Genomic DNA, 12,885 nt, shown 5'->3' with positions numbered 1-12,885 from the left:
GCGATCCTCTCCGTAATCACAGGTTCACATATCCGAAAGAGACAGCCATGCGGAAAATAAAACAGGGAAATCAGTCCAAAGGTCTCCAGGTCAGGGATGTGCTGAGAGTCATATCAACCGGTCTGCCTGCTCAGGGAGGAGACCGCAGCACTGTGGTATTTTAGACAAATAGAGTGATTTGGACAGTGAAGCTTCGGTGTACCAGAGGAGTTGATGAATCATACAGAACCCAGGACACATTCATCTGAAGGTGCAGTCTGTTTCCTCAGGCTGGAATGCTTTGAATGACTGATCTCAGATCCAGACTGATTACCAGCAGGGTCTATCACAGTGAGCACATGGTGAACATTTAGGTGTTTAAACCATATTTCATCCGCCACATACAGGCCTTTAGTTCTGATATAAAGACGGATGGAAGAGGGGAGAAAACTCATCCAGTGCTATCCTGAAGACCTGTCTATGAAATCAACTGAAATGGTTTTATAATCAATCTTTTGTGGATTGTAGGCTCATCAGACTGTAGAAAGTGCTGAACGGTTTGATTCAAGATTATTAATAAAGAAAAACAGATACACAGAACGTCAGTTTCAGTTTATTATAAAGGATGACACTGGAAATGTTTGTAAGGACAACAAACATGGCATCACAAATAAGTGAATTAGGCTATATAAATAGATAAAAAAAAAAACAGATAGCCTACAGTAAAGGGATCAAAAGTTTAAGCATTCATTTTGTATTTTTCTTTTTTAAAGTTTATGATAGCCTAGTCTTTTCTTCCCTATTGTGATGTATATCCGAGTGAAATGGCTTCTGGTGCAAGAAAAAATGTAGGACGGGACTTCATTTTGTCCATCTGGAATGTCCATTTTGTCCATTTTCAAATGATAAAACAGTGTTTATTTCCAGGTTCAAATTAGACGTTTTAACAATAGCCTTCAGTATGACTTGTTTTGACCCCAACGCATGAAGTTTTACATTTTCTGGTAGTTTTCTGGTAAAAACTATGTCTTGCGCTCCTTGTCTTTCCTGAGTGTGTCCTTTTGACGTATATTAGGCCTATGTTTTAAATCTAGATCAAGATAAATTATGCTCTGCCTGTTATGTAACTGCCCATGTCTATTATTTGTAAAAAAAAATATATATATTTGTGCTGGATATCTTGGTCTGTATTACTAAATTCACAGCTTTTACAAATCAGCTGAAACACACTGTCTCCTGTCACCTACCGCTTATATTATAGACCATTTTTAAGTAATAAAAAGGTGCCTGGAGAGCCATCTTTAAAAATAATTTAATTAGCACTTTTGTAGGATCCCACTGTGTTATCACCAACCAGAGTGTGAAAATGTTAGTCACCGACTCACCACATAAATATGACCTGCAAAATCATTCTACACATTTAGAGTATTTGCATGCTTTATATAGGCCTATCCACTATTTCTGATGTTTGGTAAAATGTGAATTTGCTAGGAAGAAAGTTGAGGGAATGTGCAATGATGGCTCGTGTTTGGAAAATAAAACAGATCACTGTACTTATCCCACTGTATTAAATAAGATTATTTTTCTTGTGTGTACACAGTGTAGTTGATAAAGGTATCAGTGTTGCAATAAACAGTGACATTTCTAGCTGGTGAAGAGTCACAGTACAAATGCCACCTAAGAAATCAATTAAATACACCTCCTAGTCTTCTCAAATATGCTCCTCGTCGTGGCTAGATCAACATGAGAGACTGAATGAAGATTATTTAGTAATCTATAACTTGCAACAGCAGGAAAATTTAAACGGTAAACTGTAAAGCAATAGTACTATGGCAAATTTTACAGAAGCTTTACAATGCTTTTCACAAGGGGACATTCAGATAAATGATATACAGAATACAATTATTAATGTGCTTATTTATTTTGCAAAACATATCTTTGTTTCAAGCAGTTGTGAAGTTTGAGCATACTCAGTTTAGCACAGCATCTCACTGACATAAACCGGAAGTGCCTGACAGTGGCGCGCTAGTTGAAAACAGACCCGCGCTGCTGCCAGCGATGATGACGAGGATGTGACGTTTAAGTTAACCGCAAACCGCCGTTGATCACAGTTAATGTTGTCTTTTTTGTTTTCCACCTGTGAGATAAACTATGGAATTATCATCACTCATAAAGAAAATCGGTAAGACGCTTAGTACAACAGACAGACGACTTTCGGAAGTTAAACAACAAACAGCTGATTTTGAAGTAGCTTGACAAGCTAAACAAGTGAAGCTATATGTTTTGATCAGATATTTGGGATAAACATGTGTGCATAATTATCCATCGTGTTAATATTGTTGTCGTATCTCGCAAAAACGTCATGTTTTAGTTTGTTGAAGTCATATTAAGGCTATTGTGATGTTGCGCGTGCATTTTGATAGCTTTGTTATGAGCTCGCGAATAATCTGTCAAACTTATTTTTGTTGTTTAGTTTGTGAAAATAAAATCCAACTACACTTTTTTAGTAACTTGAATACTTGATCTGTGTTTTATCTGCAATCTGTGTGTTGTGGCATTATGCAAATGCATGTCAACTGAGATATTGCTACGTTGATGCTTTGCATAATAACTCGTTGCATTACATGATACAGTATTATTTATACATCATTGTTTTTTTCTCCATAAGGACACTCCTTAGTGGAAATCAGAGTTCGGGCTCTTAAAAATATCAGAAGTAAACTGGATCATGATCTCATCGCTGTTGCTGATCTGGTCCAGGAAAAGATGCTGTTTGTTTTCCTTCTGGAATGGTTTAATTTTCCAGAAGTTCCAATGCAGGAGGAGGTTCTGGACTTGATCAGCATGCTGTCCAAGGTAGATAATGTTCAGAATGTACGTAAAATGACTCGTGTGTCTTTATATTGTCAGGCTGTGTTTAGTGAAATGACAGGAAGTGATGTTTTAATGGGCCTATTGCAGTGGCACTATTCATTACCAAGCAGCTCGGGAGGAAATAAAGTACAAGGGGATGTCAGTATCCACACAAAGAACCAGGCGGATTATTCTACGCGATGGCATGTTTTGAGTAGTATCTAATTTTGGTTTCCCTGTCATGTCAAAGCACCCAACCGGAGCCCAAATGCTACGAGAGGTAGGGGCTGTCGAATTCCTAACACAGCTCTCGCCTAATGTGGATCTTCGTCTCCGAACAACCGTAGATGGCATCTTCGATCAGCTCTTCCACCTCCCAGAGGCCTTGCCTGGTTGTCCACCCACCACCTCCTACGAGCCACACTCTGTTCCCGCGCTGCAGACAGGTATAAAAACATTACATCGATTTTATATCCGTCTGCTCTGCAGATTACTGTAGATATCGATGTCATTATAACCAATGTCAAGGTTGCCACGTGGTCCTTTTGAATAGATGTCTGACTGCAGCTTCGGAATGAACATGAGTAGACTGTCTGATTCAAAGCAGAGAAGAGCTTGAAAGTGCTGGTTTCTGATGTGCTTTTCAACTACAGCTGCTTTTTCTGTTCTCAGAAGAGGACTCGTCGGCTAGGGGATATTTCCAGTGCAGTAAACCCAAGCAGACAGATGCTCCCACCCCCAGAGTATCATGTAGGTGACATCAACATCAAATTACTTTTTGTTTAACTAACTTTCAGGGAGAACTTAAACTCATTAAATCTTCACTGTAGAATGTATGTTAAATAATCTAAACACCGGTTTGAATTGTCAGGACTCGGGACCGGTGGTACAGATTTGAAGAATAATGTTGTAGCAATTTTGAGCAATTTATCTTTATGTCTGTCAAAAACATGTATATTTTAAAATATATATATGTATATAATTTATTTCCTAATTTTATATACACTACTGTTCAAAAGTTTGGGGTTGGTAAGATTTTTAATGCTTTTGAAAGTCTCTAATACTCACCAAGGCTGCATTTAAAAAACTGTCAAAAGTTAATTTTTGTTACAATTTAATACAGTTTAAAAACAGTTTTCTATTTGAATATGTTTTAAAATGTAGTTTTTGTTGGAAAGGTTGAATTTTTAGCGGCCATTACTCCAGTCTTCAGTTTCACATGATCCTTCAGAAATCATTTTAATGCTGAATTGCTGCTCAAGAAATGTTACAACTTTTGTGCTGCTTAAAATTTTGTTGAAACTGATAAGTAATTTTTCAGGATTCTTTGAGTAGAATGTTCACAAGAACAGCATTTATTTGAAATATTTTTTTTTGGTAACAAGTTAAAAGGTGTCACTGTCAATTTTAATCAAGTTAACGCATCCTTGCTGAAGAAGAAAACTACTAATTTCTTAAAAAAATTTTATTGCCCCTCTACCTTTTGAAGTTTGAATGGTAGTATATTTTTAATTAAGCATTCTAGTTTATCAAAAAAAAAAAACAGGAATTCATTTATAATTTTCAGGCATTCTAACTGATGTTTTTAAAAATATCAAATCATTTTCGCTATTCTGTCAAAACCTTATCTGTTTTCTAGCCATACAACCCTGCTGACATATTTGTGTATTTTAAGATTTTATTTTTATTTGAGAACCAGGCGTAAAAACGCATGTGCATGATCGGCAAACATATTATTTCAACCAGAAATGTAAATTCTGTCATCGTTTACTTACCCTCATGTCGTTCCAAATCTGGATGACTTTCTTTCGTCTGTGCAACACAAAAGATGTTTTAAACAATGTTCATTGTTTTGTTCATTGAATTAGCAAAACGCTCTATTCGTCCATACAATGAGGGTCAATGGGGTCCAATGTTGTTTGGACCTAAATGTTCTTCAAATTATTTTCTTTTGTGAAGAAAGAAAGTCATACAGGTTTTTACCAAGCCTGCACTATACCTGACAGTCTGATTGGGCAAGCAACAGTTCCGTCACTTAGCCCAAAACTCTTTCAAACGGGCCCTGGAACATCCTTTTTGTTGAAATTTGGCTTTTACACTTATTTAAGATCTTTATATCTTTTATTTCTTTACCCCGCAGTCAATACTTCTGTTAGATGCTTGAAATTCTCCGTTTTTCCATGGCTGTCTTTGAACGCAACAGATCGACATATCTTGTCATCAAATGAAAGGTATTGGTACCCTCTGCTTTGTGTAATTTTACCACTGTTACCATCTAATGTATGTTTTATTGCCAAAATGACCTGTTGCTTGCTCAATCTTTAGTTCCCTTAGAAGCGGCAACCACAACTTGGTACGAACCACATGTGAGCTGCTTCGTGACGTCATCATGCAAGACTTCCCCGCTGAAATATTCCTGCAAAGGCCAAGTACAGTTCAAGTAAGATTTAAATTTAATTTCTGTCTTCAATCTGTCAGTTGTTTTAATCCCTGATGGGAGCTTCATAAATTGAGTGACGGTGATGAAAGTGATATTGTGGGCTCCGTAATCCCCGTTCCGTTCTATAATTGAACGCCACGGAATCTGATTGGTCGTACAATAGGTTCAAGTCCTGAAAGTATTGAAATGACAGCGGAAAATCATGTCTTATGTCCAGGACTGTACCGTGATGATTAGCTGGCAAGATGACACTAGCCATTTTAGTACTAGCGTTTAAAACCAAGTGACAAGCACTGCTGTATTTCTGTCAAAAATGTGTTGGCATGGATGCGTTTGAGATCATTTTTCCAAGATACACATGCAGTCTCAATGCCCTCAATGAAAATTATTCATCATTCTGATGTGCTAGAATAAAGCTTTGAATTGATTTGCAAGCATTCTCTTTGGTTCTTAATGCTCTTGATCTTTTGTCTAATTGTTTAAAAATTGAATGTACCACTGATTCTGACTCAGTGATCAGTTCAATTAGGTTTATTGAATCACCCTGATTCATCGGCGTACTAGCTTCGCTACCACTGGAGGGGTAGTGAATTTTAAATCGGTACAAATTACACAACTTAAAGTCAGTGTCAGGTGGTGGCCTTTTATTTAGTGCCTAATTGAATATTGAATCACTGCTCTTAAAACACTTGCACCATTTGGATCAGTTGTAATGTTAGAACAGTTCTACACATGTTCTGGTAGGTTTACAAGACAACATCAACTTCTGTTTTCATATATTGCTGTTTTCCCCTCTAGAGTCTGCTGTCACTTCTCGGCCTGAATGTTGATGGTGATGTCAGTTACCTGACGTTGCAGGCATTGGCCTGTCTGGAACAGCTTTGTAGGAACTTGAGGAGTCGCCTACGTTTCTACAGAGATCCAAGCTTTTGCTCAGCCAAGCAAGGTACCCACCAACACCATCTTTTATGAATATGTTAACTTGTCCTAATGTAAAGGTTCACTCTTATGAGCTGATCTGATACATTCTTTTGACATTATTAAAATCAGTTATACAATACCACTGGAAATGTTGGGGTCGGTATGATTTTTATGATGTTTTTGAAAGAAGTCTCTCATGGTCTTTTACAGTAAAAATGGTAATGCTGTGTTTTTACAATTTAAAATAACTGTTTTCTATTATAATATAGTTTGAAATGTAATTTATTCCAAATGGCAAAGCTGAAATTTTTAGCATCATTACTCCAGTCCCCAGTCATTCAGAAATCATTCTAATGTGCTGATTTCTTCTTCTACTTCTTATTCTTATTATTGGAAATGGCTGTGCTGCTTAATATTGTTGTGAAAAACATTTCAGGATTTTTTCATGAATAGAAAAAAGAACAGCATTTATTTGAAATAGAAACCTTTTGTAACGTTATAAATGTCTTTACTGACATTTTGATTAATTTAACGTATTCTTGCTGAATACAAGTATACATTTCTTTAAAAAATTCTTACTGATCCCAAACTTTTGAACAGAAGTGTATTGTTCAGCAGTTCTTCTAAATGTGATTTTTAACTTAGATCATTTTCTAAATGCTGAATCAATATCTGTCTTATTATTTAACCCCTTTAGATCCTGTTTCTCAGAACTCCTCTATCTCCTACCCTCATGAGGTGAGGGGTACCCAACGGTCTGGGGTTTCTTCTCCTGAGGAAAGTTCCCCCAGACCCTCTGTGGTGGGCCGACCCGTTCAGCGGGCACGCGGGGATGGCCAGGACGGAGATGCTGCCTCTTCTAGGTGCTTACTAAGCTTTGTTCTCTACCTTTAAATTCAAATTGAAAATAGGATTTTCTGGATGATCTGTTTGACGTAATGTTCATAACTCAAAGCTCCCTCCCATGGTCATGGAACACCTGGAAATTGTGTTTTCATGCCTTGAAAAGTCAGGTAAATTTCGAGTCAGTAAAAGCTCTAAAACATTTAATTGGTTAAATTGCTCTGTGGGCATACAATTATTTTGTTTTTATATATTTATTTTAATTTACATAGAGAAATCAAAAACAGCCCATTTAATTCAAGAGATTTAGAGAGGGGGGTGGAAATAGTCATGCTAAACTAAATCTGTTGTTTTTTTTTTTGTTTTTTTTTTACAAGACATGCAAGGTGCACTATGCAGGATTTTCAGGTACTGTTTGTAAACATAACAGTCAAACTTGGCAATATAGAGCGGCAAAGCGCTTATGCGCATCCCGTGCGCAGAATGATGCGCTTGAAGCAACATGGAGTCAAATTTACGTCCACATGAATGGCATACCCAGGGTTTCTCAACAGAACATTAACAAGTGCTTCACACTCCCTCCACCAAATTGCCGTCCCATAGTGCGTCCTGATGCCATCACTTTCACAGGTAAACAGCGCAGATGTACACGGCTGTCCATGTGATGTAAAAAAAACGGGACTCATCTGACCAGGCGACCTTCTTCCACTGCTCCAAGGTTCAGTTCCAATGCTAGCGTGCACAATGTAGGTGCTTTTGATGGTGGACAGTGGTCATCATATAGGCACTCTTGATTGGTCTAGGCTATGCAGCCACATACACAGTGTGATGCACTGTGTTGTGACACATTCCTCCCATGACAATCATTAAACATTTTTTGACTTGTGCCACAGTAGACCTTCTGTTGGCTCGGACCAGACGGGATAGCCTTAGTTTCCTTCTTGCACACACTGGCCAAAGGCTGCGGCCCAGAAGACAATTTAAGAAGACAATGTGAAAGTACAGGCACAGGGCATTGTCTCTGTAGACACAAATATCACTGCACACTTTTAATGGACCATAAGTAATGATTGACAGGCGCTACTTTTTTATGAGTCTATACTTAAAAAAAAAAAAAAAAAAAATCCTATAGTGCCCCTTTAATGTTCAACTATTTGGGGTCTGTAAGATTTTTTTCATAATTAATACTATTTTTCTGCAAGGATGCAATAAATTGATCAAAAGTGACAGTAAAAACATTTACATTGTTACAAAAAATTAATCAGTAAATGCAAACAAACCTATTTGTTTCAGGTTTTTTCCACAAAAAATTAAGCAGCACTGTTTTCATCTTTGATAATAATAAGAAATGTTTCTTGTGGAAACCACCACATTAGAATGATTTCTGAAGAATTATGTGACACTGAAGACTGAAGTAATTGCTGCCGAAAAAGTGTGCAATGTGACTTTTTAATGACTAAATTTAGGTTTATGTTGGAAAAGATAAAACTAAAAGAGAACTAAACATAGCGAAAGTATTCATCACTGCCTTAAGCTTTTTCATTTTTTTTTTTTATTTTTTTTTTATATTGCTCACAACCATTCACGTCGTTCGCAATTAAGGATTCTTTTTGATATGTGTGGTACAGCGGTAGCAGCAGTCAGAGAGGGGCTCCCCCCAGGCCATCCCAGCAGTCTCCGCTCCCGCAGCCCCACCCGGAGCTCCCCCCGGAGATGGAAGCGGAGGACTCGCTGGAGCTGCAGCTGCAGCAGTGGAGCCTGGCTAGATTCGCCGTGGCCGCCGTGGAGCACGCTCTCCCTCTCATCAGGACAGGTGAGAGTCCTCTTAAACCCTCTTTCCTGCTTCCAGCTGCTGCTGTTCCCCTCACACGTGCGCTTCCATCGCTCATCATATTCCTCTCTTCTTTTTTTTCTCCCATCCCCGCCTTCTCAGAGAGCCTGAAGGTTTTCCAACGGGTACTAGAGCTGCTGGCAGAGGCGCAGGGGCTGCTGGGAGACAGCGTAGCCCCCGAGGTGTGGGACGAGCATAGCCTGACTGCGACAGAGCTGGCAAGTGTCTTCAACAGCACTCCTCCATGGTGCAGATCCACAGCCAATGAGGCTGATGTCTGCATTAGTGCATACAAACACACCTGTCGCCCGCTCCGTCTCACCCACTTCACTTACTCTGAGGGACAGATGCTCATCGTAGAACGTTAAGCTATCAGCGCAAATCAGTCATGGCACGACCGTTGTTTTTTAGGCCAGGTTCACCACTTAGAAGTCCCTGAATACATCTGCTTTTTCAATCTATATCATTTGTATTGGTTAAAAAAAATACATTATGCTGTAAGTCGCTTCAATAATGCTCTATTCAACAGCATTAGGCAATGCAATAGCTAACATGGAATAACAATGAACAATCCTTTTTGTGTATTTATTACCTTATTTATTATTTATTGTCTCAATGTTAATGTATTAATACATTTTTAACATTTCAAGTTGTATAGATTATTTGTATTATGAATGAACATTAAAAATGAAAAATACAATATTTATAAATTAACATTGATTATTAGATTCTTTAAGTAATTTTTTATTTGTTTTCATTATACCTAATGCATTAACTAATGTTAATGTTTTTTTAGCCTTATTTTTAGTGTTTCCCAATAACCATCTATATGTCAACATTTAGGTATAATGAACTTACAATCTTTGTCAGCATTTTATTATTATATTACATTACATAAATTAACATTTTTCAAATATATGTTAGGCCATAATGCAAAAACTAATGTTTACATAAATTGTGTTCTTATTGTAAAGTTTTACTATTCTCATTATGCAAAGTTGATCTCATTCAGCATATGAGTATTTTACATAAAATTACATCAGTGCATTGCATGCAAAGGATTATGTAGGTCGCATTACACTGATATATCCAAATTTGCCTCGTCCAATGATTATTTTGCCTGTAGAAATCTTTTTAAACTAACTCATTGTGCTTAGTGTGTGTGCGCACACCTATGAGAACGTTCCCCACCGCATATGATTATGCATATTTCACGGCATGCCTCTCTCCCTCATTGATCTTTAATACACGCTCATGGCATTTTATCTTGAAAAACTGCTGTCATCTGAAAACTTTCTTTGAAATGCACAGGACTCTTGCTGCCCCCTGCTGGCCGGAAAAAGACATTAGATCAATAAGTCTCTTTGTAATTTAGTTTTTTTTTATGTCTCATAAAAGAGGGAGAAATTACAGGCATGCATAGAGACGTTGGGAGACGTTATGTGCCACCACCATGGCATGACTTCCTCTGAACAGCCAGAATCATCTGTGATCCACCACCGAATGGTCTTCACGGGCACTGCCATTTTCACAATACGTCTCCTGCAAACCTTGTTACCTGTGGAGAAGGTGAGTGAGCATATGGCTGTGCCATTCTTAGACATTAATAAGCCGTGCCACCGTGGACATATGGCCGTGTCCTTCATGGTCATTATTAAAACAAATGAGAGTGTGAAACACACCAGAAGTCGCTGTGAAAGGGTCAATTGTTCAGTTAAGCTGTAGACCTAAGGACAGCACTGTAATTATAGACAAATTCATTAGAGTGTGTGCTTGTTTACTGCACATGTGTGTGTTTATTACCTTATGTGTGTTGTCTTTGCAAACAGGCTGAAGATAACCTTCCGGAAAGTACAGTGGCTGCTATTTTCCTCTTGTGTCTTGACACATCCTTCTGTGTGGCGTACCCCCTCATCCATGAGTCAGCCGTGGCGTACCTAGAGCAGGCTTGCTTTGAAAGATACAGCCTGCATCGTAGAGTATACCGTGTTTCTCACTGCATGGAGGCTACATGCGCCTTTTTAAAGGATGCACAGGCTGAGGTAATGAATTTTCAAGAGCTACTAACATGTAGGATATCTGCTTGAAGAATATATTTCTTCAAGTTCATTTAAACTCTGCACTATTGTCTTACTAAATGAGTCACCATGAAATCCAAAACGAACAATTCTTATTTTTTTTTAAGGAATATTGCATTATTTACAGATAAACTAGTTATCCGTGCACATAATTTTAATATAATTTAAAATATAACAGTATTTTTTTTTGTTCATGCGGCCCTTATAATTTTTCATCAAAATAACTTACCCTCTACATTTTTTCTTGTTTAAGAAGCTGTTTTAAAATTCTACACCTATTGTCTAAATAAATGAAAAAGAAAACACAAAAAACTAAAATATATTGAAATATTGACTCAAGTTGTGATTTGCTAAAGATTTAATTTATTAGTGTTATTAAATTATTAGTGAAAGGTAATATCTAATTATGAAAATAGAGTAAATGGGCATGAAATCAAAGTAATGAAATCATTTAATCAAAATAACCTCCCGTCTCTCTTGAAACCACATCTCTTCTCTTCTCTGATGACATGTCCACTGCCAAGAGGGCGGGACAACCTGTCACTCACATGACATCTCAGCAATAGTAAACCACAACAATCCAACAATTCACTCAATTCCCAATGGACAAAATCAAGTTCCACACTACATTTTTTTACTTGTTCAAGAAGCCATTTCACTCATATATATATATATATATATATATATTTATAATATGATATGATATATATATCACATTGAGGAAGAAAAGAGTATCACAACTTCCATTTCATGCTAACTTTAAAGGACCTGCTCACTAAAAGATTATTATTTACTCAGCCTTATGTCGAATTGCAATTAGTGCTTCAAGTGGAAATTTTGCTTTACAGGGCGATAAGAATTGGCATGAGCTTTTGGAGCTCGCTGACCAAGGAATAGATGCTTTTCCGTACCATCAGCACTTACCGATGGTGAAGGAATGCGTCCAAATTTGCTCCTACCTGTAAGTTTCTCACAATTATAGAAACCGTAAAAACACCATTGACATCTGCTGTTTTGTCTGGCACTGTGGAAGAAGTGTCATCGTATAAAAATCTGTAAAATCGTGTCTCTTCGTAGGTGGAAATTTGCACAAGCAAGCCCGCTCCTTCAGTCGGAGAGTCAGAAGATATTTCTGAAGCTTTTGTCTCACCCTCTGTCCCAAGTGAAGGTGGAAACCTACTCCTGCACTCTGAGCGTTTTGAAGGTACAAGATGTGCAGTGAAAACTAGGGAGCTTATTTTTAACCACTTCCCGTATATAAGTGACAGAAACGAAAAAGGAAAAAGTTCACCTAGATTTGGAACTGAAAATTCCAGCTTAACCATCTTCTGATTTTTGCTGGAAGTATATGGTTTTCACAGGGTCAAACTTATCTAACATTCTTTGTGGTTGATTTGCTGGACTAGTACCTGCTAGGGCGAAAGTTAACCCATTAATCCAGTGTTTCCTGCACCGCAGTTCAGTGTTGACTCTCAAAAAAGAATGTTCACTATAGATTCAGGAACAACTGATTTTTGTGACGCATGTTCCAGGTCCTGGCAATATCGAGCAACTTCGCACAGCCATTGAAGAGGAGTGGACCAACATTCCACAGGCCACAATCAACAACCTTTTTTGTTTTTGTACAATACAGTAAAACTGCACGTTTTAGAGTGGCCTTTTATTGTGGCCAGCCTAAGGCACACCTGTGCAATAATCATGCTGTCTAATCAGCATCTTGATGTGCTACACCTGTGAGGTGGATGGATTATCTCGGCAAAGGAGAAGTGCTCACTAACACAGATTTAGACAGATTTGTAAACAATATTTGAGAGAAATAGGCCTTTTGTGTACATAGAAAAAGTCTTAGATCTTTGAGTTCAGCTCATGAAAAATGGGGCCAAAAACAAAAGTGTTGCGTTTATAATTTTGTTCAGTGTATATATTATATCATTGTTATA

At 37.7% G+C, this 12,885-nt stretch overlaps 1 protein-coding gene across 2 annotated transcripts in view; it reads left to right on the top strand.

The window, feature by feature from the left end:
- The first annotated feature begins 2,036 nt into the window (after positions 1-2,036).
- Positions 2,037-12,885, top strand: part of rttn (rotatin) — a 58,688-nt gene continuing 47,839 nt past the window's right edge. For both annotated transcript variants that reach the window (XM_081353199.1, XM_081353198.1), the window contains exons 1-14: positions 2,037-2,161; positions 2,648-2,835; positions 3,083-3,278; positions 3,505-3,582; positions 4,973-5,063; positions 5,158-5,272; positions 6,071-6,218; positions 6,891-7,056; positions 8,665-8,849; positions 8,970-9,085; positions 10,266-10,436; positions 10,697-10,909; positions 11,794-11,906; positions 12,023-12,149. In XM_081353199.1, the coding sequence (XP_081209325.1) occupies positions 2,131-2,161; positions 2,648-2,835; positions 3,083-3,278; positions 3,505-3,582; positions 4,973-5,063; positions 5,158-5,272; positions 6,071-6,218; positions 6,891-7,056; positions 8,665-8,849; positions 8,970-9,085; positions 10,266-10,436; positions 10,697-10,909; positions 11,794-11,906; positions 12,023-12,149 (1,938 nt within the window). In that variant the 5' untranslated portion in view covers positions 2,037-2,130. The remainder of the gene's footprint in view (positions 2,162-2,647; positions 2,836-3,082; positions 3,279-3,504; positions 3,583-4,972; positions 5,064-5,157; positions 5,273-6,070; positions 6,219-6,890; positions 7,057-8,664; positions 8,850-8,969; positions 9,086-10,265; positions 10,437-10,696; positions 10,910-11,793; positions 11,907-12,022; positions 12,150-12,885) is intronic.

The sequence above is a fragment of the Scardinius erythrophthalmus genome (assembly GCF_964197995.2).
Source record: "Scardinius erythrophthalmus genome assembly, chromosome: 22".
In the NCBI taxonomy this organism is placed as follows: Eukaryota; Metazoa; Chordata; class Actinopteri; order Cypriniformes; family Leuciscidae; genus Scardinius; species Scardinius erythrophthalmus.
Note: the sequence above shows the minus strand (reverse complement) of the source record. Positions and strands in the feature narration are given on the sequence as shown.